Genomic DNA, 10,655 nt, shown 5'->3' on the forward strand with positions numbered 1-10,655 from the left:
GTTAATTTCAGTTAAGTTGGCGGTGGCGCTGTTTTTATGAAAATTACTCATTTAACGCAAGGGTAGGTTCTTCGTAGAGGGGATTACAGAGTTATATGCGGGACGAAATTCACTTGCCAGGAACTGTCCTTACTTGAGGCCGAGGCCAGACCTGCTGACCACCATGATGGTCACCGGCTGAATGGGGACACCTCAGGTGAGATTGGTCGTGCCGTGCATCAGATATTTCTGGCCCCGTTGGGGCCGATGTTGCTGTATCTTTCAGGTGGGGAGCGGAGGAGACAGGCCTGGTCTATGTGGCCAGGGCGAGACGTGAATGGAGTGAGACTTCCGGCAGTGACCCATCCAATAATGTCGTCATTCCGCAGCTGTTCCAGTTGGCCGTCTTTAGGGCGTGTCCTTCCGGTTACGGACATCATGTGAAACAGTCCATCAATGAAAAAATGCTAATCAGTCTCAGGAGAACACATTTTTTTTACATCATTTTGCACGACATCAGAAAAGGAAAACGTGGGATTGGATTAAGGAGCGTGACTAAAAATTGTTGTACTTGCAGGTTCAGGTGGCCAAGAGGGCTAAAAATTACAAAATAAAAAAATGAAAAAAAAGGGGTGGGGCAGCTAATGCATGCAGCTCCCATTGCACCTGCGCCTTCCGCTTCTGCTGCTCCTAGGCAAGGTTCGGGTGACGCGGCAGCACAGCAGACTGGCTGTCCGTACCCGGCCGGTCAACGAGGTCGGGATTGCAGTAACAGAGGTAGGGGTGGTTATAGACGGGGGTTGTGAGTGGGGTGTGCTCTTGCTGCGGGGTCACTGGGTGATGAGCAGTCCATACCGAGCCACTTTCTGGAATGTGCCATTCTCTGGTCCGGTGCCATTCCTGTCGCCCAGAGCTCAACCAGCGCAGGGGGCGCCACCGTTACCCACTCCCAACGCACTCTTGACACCAACCCGCTGGTACCCCATTCCATGACAGGGGGCCGCGGAGCATATGTGGTGCTCTCCTCCATTCCAGTGGCTGAACTGAAACATCTGAGGGCAGCTCTGAAACCTGGTTCTCCATCCTCCCGCGGTGGGTATGCCCTGTTCCTGATCCAACCTCCACCCATTCACCAATTGACCCAGTACATTGTACACTGTACATATGATCGCACACATGATTTGGTTTCTCAAAATGCATTCATTACAATTTAGTCAGGAGTTCATCTTGCATTAGGATTATATATGTGTTTTGTCTACCGGCGTTGCCTCGCACGCGTGCCTTGTCCCTGAGCAGCAGAAATGGTATGAATTGTTTACTTTCGCTGAGCCACAAATCACATTGACTATTGATGCGCGTCTTCATACTAAAGATCTAGGCCCCATGGTAAAGCGGTGTGTAGAGGCGGTTGGCTGGGTTCAGACGTCTATTACATGTTGAATACTCCGCGTCACTAACAGGGTATCATACTTCAGCACCCACTACAAATTCTTCGATTTTGGGAACGTGACTAAATTTCAAAATTTCACGAAACGGGTCACTCGGGAGAGGTAGCTCTGTGTGCGTCTCTGCCGGAGGGGTTGTGGACACGGGGCCCGACTGATTTTGGGCTCTGCTCCACAGCTCCCCCAATTGTTTTACTGTCTCTACACCCTCGCCCAGTTGACAGAATCAGAGTTGGCACAGCCTGGAGGTGGAGGGAGGCATTCGGGAGACAATAGGAGGTGAAGACTGCAGCGGTTCTTGGAGCTGTCTACGTCTTGGAGAGCACCTATTCTTCCCGTAAAAAATGGTTTAATTTGGTATCTGCGTAATTCTAGTTTGGGATTTTTATTTATTTATTTTTTTTTTATCATAAATGGTAACTATTTCATTTGGTTTGCTTTGAAGATTTGCCAAAAAACGGTCAAAATTGGAGCGTTAGCTCAGGACTTAATTTATAATCTCTAAACATTTAGTTATTTGAACTCAGTGAACTAAATTTTCTTTAATTCAGGAATAATTTGCCCATCTTGCAAAGCCAAATTCTAACATTGTGCCATATTAGCTGGATATCATTCAGACATTATTGCGAACAAACACTGCTGGATTGTGGTGATTTTCGGCACAACGAAATGTATACGTTGGAAAATTGTTTCTGGGGGCAATGCCTGTGAGGATGCCACTGTCTAGATTATATTCAAAGAAAGCTTTTACAACAGTCTGGGAATTGAAATAGATATAGATATAAAATTTGGTGGGTCTACGTTAATTACAATATCTTATTCAAGTGCCTGATACAAGCTTCACAAGTTTCAAAAGGTGATTGAGTGCAATTAATGGTTACCAGACGAACAAGTGTGTCTGCACATAGACGAGAATGCAAGTCAGTAAATAAAGACACACAAGCTTGCAGCATCACGTTACCTGCGTGACTTCTTAAGATAGAAGACAGAACATTACGTGGTACCAGGTCGCGGGTCAAGAAAAGGACTGACGCGAGATGGACTCCGTAAGGCCACCAGAAGCGCTGAAAATGACGGTAGATGTGGACGCGAGTTCAAGCAACAATTCCAGCTCTACCTTGCCGTCGTGGGAGTCGGAAACAGAGCGGACGAAAGAAAAATAGCCCTTTTGCGAACCAATGCCGGAGCCGAGGCCATCGAGGTATTCAACACCTTTGTTTATGATGAACCCGAAGATAAAGACAAGTTTGAAACGGTCCTGTGGATTTAATTGCAGATACACTTGCAAGGACATTTTCAAGTCGGACCTTTCAAGAGAAGCTATATCGTCCAACACTCACTTAGTGGTGCGTTTCTGGATATTATTTGTCCAGCCGTGGTGTCATAAATGATGGTATTTTGATGGGGATTTATTCAAGTACTGAACTCTCACACACACACGAGAACACCCTTACCTTGTAGAACAGCATTGTGATGTGTTTTTATATACCCTATTCAGTACTAAATTCCATTGCACTCTCTTATTTATTTATCTAATTTATATATTTGTCTGTATTATTGTTGTATTGCACTGGAGAGGGGAGCCCTCTAATCTCGTTGCACACTTGAGTACAATGACAATAAAGGGATTTCTAATTTCTAATTCTAAAGTAGTACAAAGTAGGACTTCACTGAAGGCACAGGTGTGAAATGCACTGAAGTAACTTAAAAATTAAAAGTAAAAAAATTACGATTGTTTAAGAATTTGCAAGACAGAACTCAATCTGATCGAAATGTTGTGCTTTGTTGTTTATTCATTCAATTCTATACTTATTTCAATATTTGAGTATTATTTTTCTTTCAATATGTAGTATATTTTGTCTTTGAAGTGTGGGTCCTTGCTGCCTTCCGGAGAGGCAGCCGAGCAAGGCTGGATTGGTGATGGTTCGAAAAAGATTTTATTCTCGTCACATGCTGATGTCAAAAGAAGTCTCCCCAAAAACGTGTGCGTGTGTGCGCTCCGCGCGTGTGTGAGCCCCCTCTCAGACATTCCCTTTTTTATTGGGAATGCCCAAATAGGACATGAATATCTAATTTTCCTTTGTTACATATGCATTCCCATCACGCTAATCTTTGGGATTTCCCTCCAAAAGTCCCCCAGAGGGAGAGCAGATGCGTCTCCCCGTTGATACGACCAGTCTACTCTTAAATTACTTCCATATCCTGGAAGGTCACTGACCTGGCGAGAGAATTGCCCCCACCATAAACAATGCTCAGGCCTATTTTCTCTCAGGGCAGTATCTGGTTACATCGGAACTTCAGAACCAAGACTGGTCACTTCTGTGAGCTCCAGTCCCTTCATAGTTTCATAAAGAGAATTACTTCCCAGATCTAAATTAGGCTGTTTAAAAATACACAACTTTTTTTTTCATTTATTTCAATGTATATTTAAGCTTTCTTATGTAAAATACAACATTTATTCAATTATTTTAGTGTGTAAAATTCTCAACAATTTAAACCTTTTTATTTCACACTTGAATATTTCTTAACATATTTGTTCTTTTGAATATGTGTGCAATTTAAATTATTCCATCCATCCAGCCATTTTCTGCCGCTCATCCAGGGTCGGGTTATTGAATTATTTTTTTAGTATTTTTTATAATTCAATATTTATTTCAAGATTAGGACTCTTCTCAATTAGTTCAATATTTATAAAATGTTTCTATTATTATTAATTGAAGTAAGGCTGTATGTGGTTTCCAATTTTAAAATTTTCCTATTTCAATATATAAATAATCCAATGTATAAAAAATACAATATAGCATGAAAAAAAATATTTGGTATATTTGACAAAATGATAGTTTTTCCAAAGTGAGATTCTGCTTAGCAACAAACGCCAAACGCTTGATGGAGCTCAACCTAGAAAGTGTATTTAGCCAGTCAGAAATTTATTCATAAAGTGTAATATTAAATGTATGTGAGGGGATATTTGAAGAGTTTGAGTTTTGTTCAATGGACCATACAAATACGAGCCAGCCAAACACAGCGAGAAAACCAGCGCTGACTCCAGTCGCCATCAAGTTGCCAACTCCTGACATTCCAAAACCTTTGAGAGAAACTGAGACTATTTGCGTTTCTCTTTCTGGTTCTTTTTATAGTTCAACTTCAAGTTCTGTTTTTCACTTTTTCACAGCGTAATGAAGGCCAGTTGAGCAAGTGGAACAAGTGATTTTATTGATGATTGTGGAAGGCAGCAATTTCATAAGCACAGTTTCTTCTCACACCTTTTCCATTAGGTACGATTAAAAAGACGTATAACGTGAACAAATGTTGTTCCAGGCAAAGGCAATTAATTTTATTTACATGTTTGATGTAAACACACAAAAAAAAATCATCACTCAGACACATTGGTTATTCTGGCGCTGATCCCATTGGCTTAATGTCGATAAAAGAGCTTTGCAAAAGTAAATTTTTCATATTTTATTCAAAATCACATTTACATCTTACCACAAAGAGTCAGTTCCTTCAGTTTTTTTGTTTTCTTTTTTTTAAGCTTCAAGGATCGCTGCAATTCTCACCAGCACAATCGTGTCTCTCAGCAATACGTTGAGTGAAGAATTTTTTAGCACAAACGCTGCAACTGAATGGCTTTTCTCCATTGTGCGTTCTTGTGTGGCTTCGTAAATGCGACTTTAGAGAGAAACTCCTGGCACAAACTGAGCAGGAAAAAGGTTTTTCTCCACTGTGCGTTCTTGTGTGGAGTGTTAAATCAAACTTTTGAGAGAAGCTTTTGCCACAAACTGAGCAAGAAAAAGGTTTTTCTCCAGTGTGTGTTCTTGTGTGGCAAGTTAAATATGACTTGACAGAGAAGCGTCTACCACAAACTGAGCAGGAAAAAGGTTTTTCTCCACTGTGTGTTCTTGTGTGTTTTGTTAAACTTGACTTTTGAGAGAAGCATTTTCCACAAACTGAGCAAGAAAAATGTTTTTCTCCACTGTGTGTTCTTGTGTGTTCTGTTAAACTTGACTTTTGAGAGAAGCATTTTCCACAAACTGAGCAAGAAAAAGGTTTTTCTCCACTGTGTGTTCTTGTGTGTTCTGTTAAACTTGACTTTTGAGAGAAGCATTTTCCACAAACTGAGCATGAAAAAGGCTTCTCTCCACTGTGTGTTCTTGCGTGCCTTGTTAATTGTGCCTTTTGAGAGAAGCTTTTGCCACAAACTGAGCAAGAAAAAGGTTTTTCTCCACTGTGCATTCTTGCGTGCCTTGTTAATTGTCCCTTTCGAGAGAAGCTTTTGCCACAAAGTGAGCAAGAAAAAGGTTTTTCTCCACTGTGCATTCTTGTGTGGATTGTTAAATCAAACTTTTGATAGAAGCTTTTGCCACAAACTGAGCAAGAAAAAGGTTTTTCTCCACTGTGCATTCTTGTGTGGATTGTTAAATCAAACTTTTGATAGAAGCTTTTGCCACAAACTGAGCAAGAAAAAGGTTTTTCTCCACTGTGCGTTCTTGTGTGCCTTACTAAATGAGACTTTCGAGAGAGGTTTTTGCCACAAACCGAGCAGGAAAAAGGTTTTTCACCACTGTGTGTTTTTCTGCGACTTTTTAAAGACAGCTTTGAAGTGAATGAGTCAGTGTGACATGCCCTTTCACCTTTGGCTTGCCCATCATCATCATCATCATCATCGTCATGAGCATCTGATAATGTGTCCTCATTATGTACTTGTGATGGTCCCCAGTGGTCTTCATCACCTTCTGTTGTCACGTAATGACTTGAGCTGCTGCGTGTAGGCTCCGCCCCTCTGTTGTCCTCACTCTCATCCTTGTTTTCATCTTCAGTCTTTATAGGGAGAACGTTCACTGGTGACTTGTTGATCTCCTCCTCCTCCTCCTCCTCCTCCTTTTTCATGTGAGTCAAGTCTGGCTCCTCTTTTACATAAAGGAGATCGTTTTCACTGACGTCTGAAGGACACAGAAAGACAAATTTGGTTTGGTCAAGTCAAACCTCAGGCGGCCACTTTGTCTTATTTTCTACCGTGCTATCTTGACTTGTGCCTGCCGCATACGGAGCAATGCGTGGACCCCAACTTGGACCGGACCATGGGGGCATTTCACAAAATTACGTCCTACGATGTAAACCTCCCTTTAGCAGCACAACTGTGATAAACGATCATTTAAAAAGGAAGCACGTTGCGGCTGATGCCCGATTTCATTCCTGACATAGTCACAGACGTTTTTGGAATATGTATTCAAATTCAACTAAGATACACCATAATATTTTAAGAGTTCACTGAATTATTTCGGAACTGCAATGACGCTTAACAGCTTTCGGGTGTCAGTAATGAGTAACAAAGTAACACAAGACCTCCCACTGATACATCATCATTGTCATTTGGATAAAATACCAGGAACTATGAGTTGTGGGGGTGATGCAAACCACCTGGGCCACAGGAACTTTATTACCAGGAACTAAATGTTCCTGGACTTGTAGGTAGAAAAGGGGGTTGTGACGTTCAGCCTTTTTAAGCCCATTGTAAGACAAAGATGCAGATGCATTCCTTGCAGCATGCGCTTGTTCACTGATGAGATCCGTGCAACCCTGGATGGATGCATTCAATGTATTTTAAATGTTTGGATGGGGTGAAACGATGCACACGTGCACAAAACAGTGCAGGGCCACCCGAGGTTCATTGACTCTCACCCGACCAAGCCAGTAAAAAGTTCATAAATAAATAAGACCATTCCGTACTTGATTTAAAAAAAATATATATATATATATTTAGTGTTTTATTCACTAAAATTGATCAACCGCCATTGCCGTTTTCGCGGCAGTGTGCACATTTTTAGAGTCAGGCGGAATTCCTTCCGTAAGGAATTGCTTGAACAAAATATAAAAACCAGGAAATGTTATTTTGTTATTTTAAATGTAAATTTTATACTGGGGAAAAACATGGAGTTCACCCCCCACTATTGGTTATTCTTTGGCATATATTTTCTGCACTGATTACATTTGACATAAACAATTGCTCAGCAGACCTGCAAGTAAAAGGCAATATTTAAAAATAAAGCGGCAATAACCTTGGACGCATTTCCCCAAACAACTTAATGTTGTGATGCATATGTTTAACGACAGAAAGTCGTTCTTTAGAAAGCAAATGAGAGTAAGACGGGTACAAACCTGCTTTGATTGGCACAACACGAGGCTGGTTGCAACCTTCGCCCAGCAGTGGAAGATGTTGCTCGGACTCTTCTTTTATTCCACAAAGTTCCTCTTTGTACTTGGGTGTCGTTCTTTCACACATTTTCAAATGATAATTCCAAAAAATCCGCACTTGAGCTCTGCTTGGCGATGAGTCATGTGCCTCTTTTCGTTAGCGGCTAGCTAGCTAACAAGCTAAGCTAACTACGCCGAAAAGCATCAACGCGCGAAGATGAGGTTATCGGGACACAAAGACTTAATGAATTATGTCGTAGTCCTTTAGAGTAGCACTGGACATCCTTTGAGAAAATTACAGTCAGTTCCACACTAAATAAGAAGAATTTAGCGGTGGACTGCTTTTGTTCCGGTGTGGACGGGTCGGTGGATGTGGTCGAGGTCCTTCGGAAGCTGCGCGCTTGCTTATGACGTCATGCTTTAAGCGCGTATTTTCCAAATATATTTATTTGCCTCAGTGGGTTTTTTTACACCTGGCTGTTCTATTTTAATATTTATTTTATATAATATTTTAATTCGGTTGATAAAAAAAAATAACAAAATAATTAAATTAACGCCACATTGGCGAGTCATCTCTCGCGTCACTTCCGCCTATGCCCCGAGAAGCCGCTGCTGGAACAGCAGTGGGACGTTTAAGTTTCTCCGACCGAACTTGCAACAATGCTGTGGTTCACTCTGGCTGCAAGATTGTATGGATATAATGTCGGCATATACTCGCAGTGCCTCTCAATTATTTCACGCCCGCCCCTACCAAGAAGAAAAAGATTCGCGCCCCCCCACCACCAATTGTTTTTCTGTCTTTGTAGATTTATATTAGATTGTCAATAAAATATCCCTTAACTAACCTAAATTGATAAGAAATATAATTTTGAGAACTATTATAGTGAGGATCTCGAAACTCAGTACTCTGTTGTGCAAATATTGATGAGATGACAAATATTTGTCATGTCATGTGATTATCCACACCGCTTTTCCTGAACAGGGTCGCGGGAGAGTGCTGGAGCCTTTCCCAGCTGACTTCGGGCGAAAGGCGCACAACACCCTGAACTGGTCGCCAGCCAGTCTCAGGGCAGACTTAGACACCGTCACTGAGAGGGAACTGAACCCACGTTGCCTGCACACAACTCAGGCGAGTGTACCACTCCACCATCAGTGACATGATAAATATTTACTAATACGTTTTTTGCCAAAAACTTTATTAACATTAACAAACACAGTTATTAATACGTACATAATATAGAAAAGACAAAAAGAAGAGCCAGGGGGATTTTAAACAAAAATTCTATATGACTAACATAAAGCAACAGCTTTAGTATTGTTGGAGTTGAGTCACAGTGGAAATGAGAAGTAGTTAGTAAATCAACTTTTAAAAGCCAAACTTACGCCAATGCGTGTTCGGTTTTTGTACTCAAGAAGAAAAGGGTCAAATAAAGACTCAACAACTGATTAGAGTTCCGATATTTAGTTTCTTCCATTTCTGGAGTTCAGGAAATAGTACAAAGACAGATATCTGGGTGGCTTTTTCTTAATCTCACGAGAAACTGCACTCGGGCGAGCACAGTCAAAAAATGTGCACCATCTTTCAGCCCAGCTTCAGTTTTTATAGGAGTTTTTTATGTCAAGAGTAATGTAGGTTGAATCGGTTGAATCGGTCGTCCTCGCTCCCTCCCACGGCACGGGTCCACGTCCAAGGGAAGGTCCTCCCCAGGTTAGTCTGGATAGTTGATTCCCGTCTGGTCCCCAAGACTGGCACGCCAAGGCTGGCCTTCTCCGGCTGGCAGTCTCTCCGTCTCTCTCCCCGCTGGCATTCCCCTGTAATCTTGTCGGTGTGCATGTGTGCGTGTGTATGTGCACGTGCATGTGCAAGTGTAAGTACGTGTCTGTGTGTATGCATGCGTATGTGCATGTGGTCCGATCTCCAATTGTTATGTCTTTCAGAATGTGTTTTTTTTCTATAGCGTCTGCGTGAGTCCTCCAGTGCCCAATTTGGTATGTTTGCATCTCTACAGCCAATGTGGAGAATGTGCTTCGTCGTATTAGACCATGAAGTGCTCTGAATGCAGCTCATGGAAATGCTATGTGCGCAAATTTGTTCTCACTACCCACAATTTCAATAAATTTCACACATTTAAACTAAGTACTATAAATTTAGCATATGAGAAAAATATAATAAATCAGAAAACAGGACTACAATCCCAGTTATTCTTGTGACCCGTGCTTCTACTTTCATCTGATAAATGCTTTTTGTTTCATCAATGTTTAACATATTCCGTAAATAAGAACCTGCGAAATTAAATAATTGACCTTCTGTCCCGTAAGTGTTTAAAATAATGCCAGCAATCATAATACAATCCTTCATTTACCATTGCAGTCGTCTTATCATTGTAGTTGTCAGGGTCGCCGGTCGGCAAGGAGGAGGTGGACCCAGAACGCGAGGAAGCTGGAGAAGGTGTAACTTAAGCAATTTATTAGGGGACCAAAATAATGACAGACAACGGGGCAGGGTGCAAAATAAGAAAGGCGAACTTAACGTGGCTAAGGAGCAAGGACAGGGACAAATGCTAGGGGGCGAGAGCGGGGGCGAGAGCGGGGGCGAGAGCGGGGGCGAGAGCGGGGGCGAGAGCGGGGGCGAGAGCGGGGGCGAGAGCGGGGGCGAGAGCGGGGGCGCGGACAAGCGCATGAACGAGATCAGAGAGCGGTCGTGACAGTCCGTATTGGAGCAATGCACCGCCAATGAGGTGTCGGAGTGAGGTGTTCAAATAGTCCAGTAATTAGGGGAGCAGATGGGCATCAGGTGTGTGAGGGTAACGGGGAACAGGTGCGTGGCTTGTGATGAACGAGTGCTGGAGGGAACGCCCCACTCAGCTGACTAAATAAACAGAATGAGCACATGGCAGGAAGGTGAAGAAAATAATAACAAAAACACTGACATGACCGACACGGGTTATGACAGCAGTATTTTTTATCATTGCAGCATTTTATTAATTTTCCCTCTGTACCATAGACAGACATTCGGAGTGTTTCCTTACACTTGTAAAT

The 10,655-nt window shown here is 42.2% G+C and overlaps 1 protein-coding gene across 1 annotated transcript in view; it reads right to left on the reverse strand.

The window, feature by feature from the left end:
- Positions 1-4,661: 4,661 nt before the first annotated feature.
- The window catches only part of LOC148342146 (uncharacterized), an 18,251-nt gene continuing 12,257 nt past the window's right edge, over positions 4,662-10,655 (reverse strand). The window contains exon 3 of the mRNA XM_088288081.1: positions 4,662-5,923. Coding sequence (XP_088144207.1) covers positions 4,959-5,923 — 965 coding nt within the window. The 3' untranslated portion in view covers positions 4,662-4,958. The remainder of the gene's footprint in view (positions 5,924-10,655) is intronic.

Source organism: Idiotropiscis lumnitzeri, chromosome 2, assembly GCF_059441095.1.
Source record: "Idiotropiscis lumnitzeri isolate Australia: NSW breed Sydney's pygmy pipehorse chromosome 2, RoL_Ilum_1.0, whole genome shotgun sequence".
NCBI lineage: Eukaryota > Metazoa > Chordata > Actinopteri > Syngnathiformes > Syngnathidae > Idiotropiscis > Idiotropiscis lumnitzeri.